General features: G+C 54.7%; 1 protein-coding gene across 1 annotated transcript; it reads left to right on the forward strand.

Annotated features, from left to right (window-relative positions):
- Positions 1 to 4,957: 4,957 nt before the first annotated feature.
- On the forward strand, positions 4,958 to 5,946 carry CD1H11orf86 (chromosome D1 C11orf86 homolog). The gene is made up of 2 exons (XM_030333855.1): positions 4,958 to 5,230; positions 5,806 to 5,946. The coding sequence occupies exons 1-2, from the start codon at positions 4,958 to 4,960 to the stop codon at positions 5,944 to 5,946; spliced, it is 414 nt and encodes a 137-aa protein (XP_030189715.1).
- The last annotated feature ends 5,679 nt before the right edge of the window (positions 5,947 to 11,625 follow it).

Consider the following 11,625-nt stretch of genomic DNA (forward strand, 5'->3'; position numbering starts at 1 on the left):
CCTCTGTTTTCTGGCCTGACTCCGTGGGGATGAATTTAAGACCCACTACTGACTGTGTGTACCTGGGCAAGTTGCTTCCCCTCTCCAAGTTTCTGTTATTTCATCTGAAAAATGGGGCTAAGCAGCACAGGGATGCCTGGGTGGCTCGGTCAGTTAAACATCTGACTGGGGCTCAGGTCATGATCTCACAGTTTGTGGGTTCGAGCCCCGCATCAGGCTCCATGCTCACAGCTTGGAGCCTGGAGCCTGCTTTGGATTCTGTGTCTCCCTCTCTCTCTCTGCTCCTCCCCTGCTTGCACTCTGTCTCTGTCTCTCTCTCAAAAATAAATAAACTCGGGGCGCCTGGGTGGCGCAGTCGGTTAAGCGTCCGACTTCAGCCAGGTCACGATCTCACGGTCCGTGGGTTCGAGCCCCGCGTCGGGCTCTGGGCTGATGGCTCAGAGCCTGGAGCCTGTTTCCGATTCTGTGTCTCCCTCTCTCTCTGCCCCTCCCCCGTTCATGCTCTGTCTCTCTCTGTCCCAAAAATAAATAAAAACGTTGAAAAAAAAAATAAAAAAAAAAAAATAAAAAAAAAAAAAAAAAAAAAAAAAAAAAAAGGAGTATCTGGCTGGCCTGCCCCGTTTGCAGCCTTCCTGTATATCTAAGCCTCAGAACCACTTTAGGAAATAGATACTATGTGTTTCATTAATTTCACCGCACACCATTTCCCCCCATTCTCTGAGATGGGGTGATTTTCCAATGTCTGGGCAGAGAGTATTCTTTCTTATCATTTTTTTTTTTTTAGTTTATTTACTTTTGAGAGAGAGAGAGAGAGAGAGACAGAGTGGGAGGAGGGGCAGAGACAGAGAGAGAGAGAGAGAGAGACACAGTATCTGAAACAGACTCCAGGCTCTGAGCGGTCAGCACAGAGCCTGACACCGGGCTTGAACTCACAAACTGCAACATTATGACCCGAGCTGAAGTCAGACACTTAACTGACTGAGCCACCCAGGCTCCCTGAGAGTATTCTTGCTTAATGACGTATGAAATAATGTTACATCGACACCACCTTAAGTTTGATGAAATAAGGTATTTTCCCCACTTCGTAGGCCCGTGAGGTTAAGCCACTTACTCAAAGCACAGAGCTGTCACATGGAAGTGCCAGGCTCTAAACTCAGGCAGTGTGATGGCTTTAGAATCCAGGTCCGTGGGTAAGTAGCCTCTATGATAACACCCAGCGATACCGCCTCCCCCGTGCGCAAGCCCTGTGGGATCCCTCCCTGGAGTGCCGGCTGGACCTGGTGACTCACCTAGAAAGAAGAGAACACGGCAAAAATGATGGAAGGTCATTTCTGCTTCTGCCTGCCCACTGTCTCTCGACCTCTCACTTGCTGCCTCCGATTGAAGCCAGCTGCCATGCTGTGAGCTGCCCTTGGGAGAGGCCCACGTGGCGACAGCCAGCAACCAGCAAGAAACTGAGGCTCTCAGTCCAACAACCTTCAAGGAACTGAGTCCTGCCAATGACCATCAGAGAGACCTTGGAAGCAGATTCCCCCCAGTTGAACCTTGAGGTGGCTGCAGGCACCTGATTGGAGCCTGTGAGGGACCTTGAGCCTGAGGCCCCAGCTCAGCCATGCCTGGATTCTTGCCCCACAGAAACTTTGAGGTCGTACGTGAATGTTGCTTTAAGCCACAAAGTTTTGGGGTGATTTTTTTAAGGCGGCAATAGACAGTGAAGAGTCTCCAATATTTAAGACATAGTATTTACTGTGTCGTGTCCCGGGAACACAGAGGTGAAAAGCCTTCGAGGGGCAGCCGGTGTCGGGGGGAAATGCATACGTGTGTGATTGCTGCTACTGCGTTTAGCGGGTGGGCTGGAGCGGGAGCTGCCTCCCTATCCCAAAGGGAGGTATCAGGCAGGCTTCCGGGTGGAGGTATCACTGAGCACAGCGAAGTCTGGAAAGGTGAGAGCTTCCCAGCTGACAGAGGCAGGGAGGCAACAGGGAGGGAAGGAAGAGAACACACTTCTTCTCCTGTCCTCCATGGATCTGGGAAATTGTAAGATTATACACTGGGCAGGAGGGTTTTAGGCAGTTACATGCTCGACATCGGAGCCGGTGATTCACCCCAGCACATCCCAAAAGTCTGAGTTAGCAAACTCTTCCTGGCTTAAAGGCTTAAAACTTCAGTGAGAGTCAGGGTTTGAGCCCACTGTGCTGGGGCGAGGGCAGTGAAGGTTGCGTAATGGCTTGGCTGCCTTTCCACCAGGGCCTTTCCACCAGGGCCTTTCCACCAGGGCCAGGGGTGGCCTGTGGGTTGGACATTAGGAATGTGGTCAGGGTCAGAGTAAAGAGGCCTGGGTACAGGTCGAAATTTGGGACAGGCTGGGGCAGAGGATCAGGGCCCCTCTGCATTCTCCTCTTCACACTAGCCCTGGCTTATCTCCTCTAGCTGGGAGAGAGCCTGGCAGATATTACAAGACCCCTCACCCAGGGAAAGCCTAGCAACCCCGAGAGAGAGAGAGAGAGAGAGAGAGAGAGAGAGAGAGGAAAGAGAGCAAGGCCAAGCCTGGGGAGAGGTCAAGGGTGAGCCAAGAGTTGCAGCCAGTGCTTCCCTGACCCCAGACATGGGGGGGGGCAGGGGGCACTGTGCAGCAACCCAAACACAGGAGGACGCCTGGCCACCGATACCAGAGCAAGGCAGCTTGGGTTCTAAAGCCAGGCCAACCAAGGAATGGGTTCCAGCTCTGCCTCTTACTGGGCATGCTCTCTGGCCAGGTGCTTCACCTCTGAGCCTCTGTTTCCTGATCTATGAAATGGGGGTAGCAATGCCCACCTCATAGGACTATCATGAGGCTGAAATGCAGTGTGTGGAGGGATTAGCTCCAGAATGAGGAAGAATAGCCATAGAATAGTGGTTCATACAAAAAGGAATAACAGATGTGTGAGGTCCCTTTCAGCCTTCAAATCCTGTGATTCTGAGGGTCCGCTGGCCCGGACCAAGCACCTTTCTCTTTCTCTCGGAAAAACAAAGCTTCTGCTGGTCGTCTTGCTATTATACGTTCACGATTTCATTCGATTTCCACAGCCACCCATTTTGCAGTTGACAGGACTGAGTGAGAGCGGAAGGGATTCATCTAGTCTAATGAATAATTTCCAGCTGTAGTAAAATACACAGAAACATTATGTTTACCATTTAGCCATTTTTATGTATAATTCAGGAGTGTCACCTATAGTCGCAGTGTTGTTCAACCAATCTCCAGAATTTTTCCATCTTTTTTTAAGTTATTTGTTTTTGGTTTTTTTTTATTTTTTTTTTTATTTTTTTTTTTCAACGTTATTTATTTTTGGGACAGAGAGAGACAGAGCATGAACGGGGGAGGGGCAGAGAGAGAGGGAGACACAGAATCAGAAACAGGCTCCAGGCTCTGAGCCATCAGCCCAGAGCCCGACGCGGGGCTCGAACTCACGGACCGCGAGATCGTGACCTGGCTGAAGTCGGACGCTTAACCGACTGCGCCACCCAGGCGCCCCTTAAGTTATTTGTTTTGAGAGAGAGAGAGAGAGAGAGACAGAGAGAGAACACGCAGAGAGGGGGGAGAGAGAATCCCAAGCAGGCTCCATGCTGACAGTGCAGAGCCCGATGCCAGACTCAAACCCACGGACCGTGAGATCATGACCTGAGCTGAAGTCAGACACTTAACCAACTGAGCCACCCAGGCGCCCCTCCAGAACTTTTTCATCTTGCAGGACTGAAGTTCTATAGCCATGAAATAATTGACCAATCCTCCCCCGCCACCCCCCCCCAACCCCTGGCACCCAGCATGCTACTTTCTGTCTCTGTGAATTTGACTATTCTAGATTGGAGCTGTCTTGTTTCTTTCTTTCTTTTTTTTTTTTTTAATTTAATAAATTTTTATTTTTCAAAACGTACAGTTAGTGGGATCTGTTCATGCATCTTCGCCAGCAGCTGGGGCATCTCTGCCCCTGGTGTTTCTGGTGGAAATGACCAGAGCTCTGTACTTTGCACTTGTTTCCTAAGTTCTTCACTAAGGAGCTCCTGAAAGGCCACCCCAGCCAGGGGGCCTCGAATTCTTCAGTCTCTCAGAGACGACGGCTGGGGTCCTAAGCTTCTAGCTGGGAACTTACGATGTTTGGCACATGTCGCTTTGTCACACAAGACCAGGTCATTGAGCATGTCCCGAACTTTGCCTTCGGACCACTTCTTTTTGGCCTTGCCCCCAGACTTGTTCACTGGGTCTTTGTCTTTTCTTGGCTGGCTTTTCAGCATCTTTCTCTTTCTCCTTGGGAGACATTGTGAAGCTCTGAGATCAGCGGCCACCCCTGCAGCCTCGCTGAGATGTTGGACAAAGAGTGGAGCTGTCCTGTTTTTCTTTCTTTAAAAAAAAAAAAAATGTTTATTATTTATTTTGAGAGAGACAGAGAGAGAGAGAGAGACAATCCCACGCAGGCTTTGCACTGTCAGCATGGAGCCCGATACGGGGCTCGGATCCCCAGATCACGAGATCATGACCTGAGCTGAAACCAAGAGTTGGATGCTCAACCGACTGAGCCCCCCAGGCGCCCTGGAGCTGTCCTGTTGCCTAAAGGCCCATCTCGGTTTTGCTGTTGCACCGTCTGTTCTCAGTGCCAACAGAATGAATTTGGACAGCTAGCGCTGCAGTTCAGGGGAGGCCAAGCTCTACAGGGGTGGGGTGGTCAGGGAAGCCTGCCTGGAAGAGGAGGAGGAGAAAGAGGCCTATACTCCTTGCCCTAGAAGGTAGAGAGGCAGTGGTGATGGTGACTCAGGGATGCTTGTCCCCTGTGGCCTGCCCTTTGGTTTATGATGGCCACCTCAGCAGCACCAACCTTTGCCCCCAAGTGAGTTCCCATCAGATGGGTGGAGACTCTGAGCCACCTCAGGGGCCAGTGGCTTGCCCAGGGGCTGGAGCAGTCCTGCACTTGCAGCCTCAGGAACCATGGGGATAGGGCCACGCAGTCAGTCCTTGCGAGGACCACGACCCTCCTATGGCAAGCTCCAGGAGCCCTGGGGGAAGCCTTTAGAGAGCCGGCTGCGCCGGGCGCTGAGCCTCAGACAGGGCCAGGAGAAGTCCAGGCCCTCAAACGGAGGCCCAGAAAGGCTGGACACGCCCGGTCAGGAGTGGCTGCCAGGGTGCCTGGAGGATACGGAGCAGCTGATTCAAGCCCAGCAAGGAGAGCGCCGGCGGCGGTGGCTGAAGCAGTATCAGCAGGTTTGGCTGAGGGCTGACGGATGGAGGGGCGCCACGGGGGGGGGGGGGGGGGGGGGTAAGGACTCCACTGAGAGGGACCCAGGGCGGCAAAGGCTCAGAGGTAGGAACGTATGGGGCCAAGGACCAAGAAGGCAACAGAGTTGTCTGGAGACGGGGCTGGAGAGAGAGGTATCCAGGCACCATACTTCAGAGGGCCTTAAAGACTTTGGGGATTTATCCCATCGGCACTGGGGAGTCACGGAAGGTTTTAGAGCAGAGCTGTTTTCAAATGATTAATCTGGCAATGTGTTGGATGGGTGGATTTTGCTGGAGGCAAAGAGATCAGCTAGTAAAACTTCCCCAGGGTTACATCTTGTGTTCTATGCCCCGGAAAGGGGGCATCCTGACCCCCTTGGTGGGACCTTTTGGCTCCTGGCCCCTGCCTCCTTTCTTTTGGAGAAAAAGGTCTCCGGCGAGCAGTGCTCCTGTCTCTGGGGTCTGCCACCACCTCGTGGCTGTAGGTGGAACAGCACCTGAAGCCCACCACCGCGGCGGTGGGACCAGGACCCTGATCTTGCCTATCCTCGGTCTTCTAGCAGGTAAAGAGAAGGTGGGAGAGCTTTGTCTCCGGCTTCCCTGGTGTGACCTTGAGCCGGCCCAGCCTCCCCAGAGCCCCCTCTGAGCACCACCAGCTAAGGATGCTGGAAGCGGCGTCGGCCCCTGCTGCGTCTGGATGAGACGGCCGTGTCTGCTGACCTACCTCTTCGTGGCCCTCTGGACTCCTCTGTGTAGGTTGCTCCTGCCTTCCTCACGTGGTGCACCGAGGCCTCTGCCACAGCTTACCCAAGGGTCCTGTGATTGCCCCTCCGCCCTGGCCCTCCACTCCAAGGCTGGCTTGCAGTAAAGGACCCCAAAAGGGGGCTCAGCCCTGTTTCCTGATGGATTCTGCCATCTGGGCATGGGGGCACCCTGGGACAGTGACATGTACGAGGACCTTAGAAACCTGCCTAGAAATAGGGGTGTCGACACCCCCAGCCCCACACAAGACCAGTCCGTGAGCTTCCAGGACAGAGCTCAGTGAAGCCAACCCACGGCTGAGAGGCTCTGCACATCAGCTGCTCACGCCCCTCCAACAGGCCCGGCTAGTGGTGGGCCGAGGCATGGGCCTCCCTCCTTGACAACGAGCCCCCCAAGGGCAAGGACTAAGTCAGGGCAATCCCCGGTACCGGTAGCTCTACAGCTGAAAGGCCCAGGCTGTATATAATCAACTTGTATCTTCATAGTATCCCGATGAAGGAAGGGGAGGGGGGGAAGCCTTCCTTCCCCGTGTGACAGAGGTAGAAACTGAGGCCCAGAGAAGGGAAGAAAGTTATGGTCTTTGGCACCCGCACCCACTTTCCAACCTTGGGGGCTGAACACACGAATAAAGGTTTCTGCGCTGAAGTGTACAATTTGCCTAGTCAATTAATTCACCTCCAGGCTTCTCCCAGCCTCGCAGGAGGCTTGGCTCAGAATTTGGCCGGATGGTGGAGCAAGGGCACCAGGGGCAGGTCCACCATGGGTCCCCAGGAGGCTGGGTCTTTCCTGCCACTTCTCTTGACCTCACTCCCCAGAGGAATTGCCACCTACTCCTGTGCTGACCTCCAGCCAGCTTCTGGGGGGGGACTGCTTTCCTTTTTGCGTTCACCCTCATGAGGCAGGGCTCACTCTGAGTCCTGGAAAGAGCAAGGACTCATCCAAGGCCACACAGAAGGGAGGGTCTGACCCCAAAGAGCCTGGGCTCTTTGAGAGACACTGACACTTCGGTGGGGTCCCTGAGGCTCTCCTGGCTCAAGCGGACCCAAGGTTAAAGGTGAGGGGTCAGCTGCAAGCATCCCAGCGCAAGGTCTGTTCTGGGATGGTGGGGACACCTGAGGGTCCAGCCGGACATAGGGGAGGTTCCCTGTCTCCTCAGAGCCCAGAACCCTGGCATGGCCTTTGAGGAATAAGAGGGGTCCTAGGGAATTCTTGTCCCGGACGGCCACTGGGATCAGAGACTCGGGTGCCTGGCTTGGAACCTGAACTCTGAGAGCTGACCAGAAGCTTCCAGACCAATTAGTCACAAACTTTAGATGCCCTGCCACTCCACCGTCTTGTGCAGTAGCCCCTTGAGTGCCTCTGGGGAACCCCAGGACTCCAGGAAACATGGTTTGAGTCCATAGCCCTGGCAAACCCTCTGGATGGCAAGAGGAAGAAACTGAGGCCCGGAACGGGGAGGTGTCCTCATCGCCCTCCGCAAGTCTCTGCCTGTGAGCCCTGTGTTCTAAGGATTTTCTAGCCCAACTCCTTGCTGTTCTCTTACTTGTCATGCTCTGTGACCAGTTTGTCTAGTAACGAGCTTCTGTCATCCACAAGACACACAGTTCCACGGGGAGCTGGCCTGCTCCACACTAGGACCCCAGTGCCTGACTCAGGGCCTGGCCCATGCTGAGTACTCAGTAACCTGTTGTTGAGTGAATGAGGCACTGACCCAAGGTCCCCCAGCGAGCTGATGGCTGGGCTAGGCCTGCCGCTCACACGGGTCTGGGGCCTCCCACTCAGGCAAGAATGGTTTCTACCTCAGCCCCATCAGCAACCCCATCATCAGGGAGGCACAGTTCCGGGACCCATGGCTGAGGCCTTCACCAAAGGCCTTCATATACTCTGATAGATTGTTTCCAAAGATGGCCGCAAGCCTTCATCCCATGGTGCATGCCTGCTTTCATTGTGTCTTTGCCACACCTCCCATCGAGAGAGGTATTCTATTTCCCTCCCTTGAATCTGCGTGGGCCCTGTGACCTGCTCAGACCAATAGAATGCAATGGAAACAATGCTCTGGGACTTCTGAGCTCGGGTCTTAAGAGGCCTTGCATCTTCTGTTTGTGGCCTCTTGGAAACCAGGGTACCAAGGAGTCCAGGTGATCTTGCCTCTAAAGTGGCCCCTAAGCTGATATGTCCATAGTCCCATCCTGAGAATCTGTGAATTTTGCTGGGTATGGAGAGAGTCTTGTAGACATAATTAAATTAAGGCTGTTGGGATGAGGAGACCATCTTGGATTATTGGGGTGGGAAGGGCCTAAATCCAGCAAGAAGTTTCCTTAGAGAGACACATATAATGTAAGGACATAGAGGCCAAGGCCACGTGAAGGTGGAGGAAGAGAGCAGAGAGTGAAATGACCACAAGCCCAGGAAGCTAGGATCGCCCACAGCACCAGGAGCCACCAGTAGAAAGCAGGAAGGATCCTCCCCTGGAACCTTTAGCACCTCGATCTCAGACTTTGGCCTCTAGCACCGTGAGACAATAAATTCCTATTGCCTTAAACCACAGAGTTTGGGGAATCTGCAGGAGCGCCGGGAAATTAATACGGTGTGTTTGTGTGATTCTACCTGGCAGAGACTGGTCAGGTCCTATAAAAACCCGGATGTGCCCAGCAGGGCGACAATTCCCAGCCTTCCTTGCAGTCAGGCAGTCAGGTGTGGCCGTGTGGCCAAGCTCTTGCCAGTAGAATATGAGTGGAGCTGGCATTCATGGCCCTCCAGACAGAGCCATTAAATATCCCTGCCCCAACCCTCGATGCTTTCCCTCTTTGCTCACAGGCCTGCCCAGTGCAGAGGGCCCAAGGGGGCTTCAAGGCTAGGAGATGGCAGTAGGACACTGAGGCAGAGTCCCCTGTCACCCGTCTGGACTGTGATATGACTGCAAAATAGGCCTTCATTGTGTTACACCTCTGATTCGGGGGCCTCTCGTTAGCCTCAAGCCTAGACTGACGATTTCATGTCAACAGTGTGTGGGACCTCGGGGACTGGAAACTCCGAGAAGGCAGGACAATTCTCTTTTGCTCACTGTAAACAGCCCACCTTGGACAGTGTCTGCCTTCCTGTAGTGCTCAGGAAAACAGTTGTCGAATTACTGAATGTATTGCAGCCAGGACCTGGGGGAGAGCAGGAGTTAACCAGGCCAAGGGAGGGAATACGTGTTTCCGGTGGAGGGAGCGGCCTGGAAAGCCCAGAGAGAACACGGTGCATCTGGGAGTGCAAACCTTCTGAATGGTCTACGACAGGACGGATGTCCCGGCTCAGGCTCTGGACATATTGTTTGCCCACGGTCCCCCACCCCACCTCCCGACCTCCCCAGATGCGCTCTCTTCAGGCCCTACTATCCTGGTTTTGTCTGCTCTGAAGCCTTCGCTCTCGTGGGGTGGGCGGCCACCGGGGAGACCACTGAGCCTCAGGCCAGGCTCTGTGACTGCCACCCACACACTTGTGCCCCTGGGGCCTCAGTTTCCTCATCCATCAAGGAGAAAGTATAAGCTTGCCTTGCCGGCTTTTGGGGTGGGGTTGAGGCGACGGGAGGAGGAATGGGCACCACCCTGAGCTGGGTCAGAGCCACAGTGGGGGCTTCGGTTCAAACAAGATGAGAAAGGGCAGGTGTAAGGCTGTTTCAGGGGCAGGGTGGGGGGCAACTCCTGAGTCAGCAAACCAGCAGGCCTTGGAGGATGTTGCCGACCCTTGTGGCTCTGAGTGGGGGAGGGTGGCTCCCCTTGGAGGCCTCTCAGATATGGCGGAAGGGTGACCTGTCTGGAGAGATGGACCCTGCCAGTGCAAAAGCCCTAAGCTCTCTAAGGGCTCCACCCTCGGGCCAGCATAGGCCCCAAGGTCACCCAGAGACAAAACGCAGAGAGAGATTTCGTGCTGGCTGTGTTCCGTTTCTGCTGCCCACAAGGGCAGAGCCTCCCAGGCCTCTCCCATGCCTGGGGTCTCAGAGCCAGGAGCCAGAGGGGTCTGGGACCCTTTGGTCCCCTCCCTGCCTAATACCCTTCAGCCCCCCTCCCCTAATACCCTGCCCCTCTGTACGCGTTCCCAGAACTGCAGAGCACTGTTTCTCAAGCCCTGATCTTCCATGTGACTTTTGCCCTCAAGGAGTTCACAGTCCTGCTTGAGAGGAAGACAGACAGACAGACAGACAGTGACCAGCTGCTCTGATTCAATGCACCATGGAGTAGGTGCTCACGGGGCAAGGTGGTGAGGCAGGTCAAGCAGGAGGCCCTGGTTCCTGGACCAGTGTGCCCCTCTGGGCCTGGTTGGACATCTTCCTCAGCTTCCTGTAGCCTCCAGCCATGCCGGATGGGACGAAGCTGTGAGCAGGTGGAAGAGAATATCCTGCAGGAGAAATGGGGCACTCGGTTGCAGGAGTGGGGAAGGCGACAAGGCAAGCAGGGAACACTGCCTCCCCAAGCACCTCTCAGAGCAAGGACAGCAAATTCAGCTGGAAGGGAGCTCAGAGCCCACGATCCAGGCCCGTTGATTTTACAGATGAGGGAAGACAGGCCTTACAGCATGCCGGAACTCTCCGCCCACCCTGGTTGCCTAAAGCCCCTTTCCTCAGGGACTGGGGGGCCACCAAACTTAAATGTGTCCAGCCAGTCAGAGGGGCCAGGGTGGGCCCAAGCGTGAGTGTCAAACCTGGGGCCCAAGCCCCTGGCCTGCAACTAACCTCGTTGAATATTTTGGGCAAATTATTACCCTCCTCTGTCAAATAGAAAATTCTTTTTTTTTTCTTTTTTGAGAGAGAGAGGGAGAGTATGTGGGGGAGGGGCGCAGAGATGGGGAGAGAGAGAATCCCAAGGCAGGCTCTGGCTGTCAGCATGGAGCCCGAGCCGCAGGGCTCGATTCCACGAACCTGTGAGATCATGCCTGACCTGAGCCGAAATCCAGAGTCGGACCGCTCAACCAGCTGAGCCACCAGGCTCCCAAATGGAGATCTTGATCTCTGTGTCTCCCGGGGCTGAAGGGCACGTCAAGTGCCGGGCGTGCAAAAGCTTTGCAAATTGTGGCGCGCCGTGTCCTGAGAAGGAACATTATCGCCAGCCCCCTTCCTCACCACCCTCAGCGTCAGGGCAGCAAAGGACTTACAAGCTCTGTAGCCGAACGCCCGAGTTTAGAAGGCTGACCTCCACCACTTATACTAGCTGGGTAAACTGAGGCAAGGCGCCAACCCTCTCTGTGCCTTTGTTTCCTCATCTGTTCAATAAAAACAAAACCAGCCCCTCCTCACAGGGTTGTTGTGTTACCCGAGTCAACTCAGGCAAAACACATAGAGCCATCGGTCCTCAGTTCCAGGACGTTCGCCTGGCGTGACCCGGGGTGGGTCCCTTCTCTGAGCCTCAGCGGCCTCCTCTGAGGAAGGGGGCACCGATGATAGCATCAGACCGCCCGCTCAACGAAAACCTCAGGACGCCTCATGCTCAGACCCAGTGTGTCCTCAGCTCACCTTGGCCTGTCTGGGCCCTGGCAGGGGCCGTGGGCATTGGGATCCAGGGAAGCAGGCCCAGCCACAGACCAGACAGCTGCCCCGGGGCCTCCCAGGAGCGGTTCTCCTCCAGTGCCAATGCAGGAAC

The sequence above is a fragment of the Lynx canadensis genome, chromosome D1 (assembly GCF_007474595.2).
Source record: "Lynx canadensis isolate LIC74 chromosome D1, mLynCan4.pri.v2, whole genome shotgun sequence".
NCBI lineage: Eukaryota > Metazoa > Chordata > Mammalia > Carnivora > Felidae > Lynx > Lynx canadensis.

Excerpts from the sequence above, each read along its gene's own strand:
- CD1H11orf86 (XM_030333855.1), top strand. The coding sequence starts at position 4,958 with ATGGGGATAGGGCCACGCAGTCAGTCCTTGCGAGGACCACGACCCTCC. Across the intron at positions 5,231-5,805 it reads GGCTGAAGCAGTATCAGCAG|CAGGTAAAGAGAAGGTGGGA; the intron begins GTTTGGCTGAGG and ends TCGGTCTTCTAG.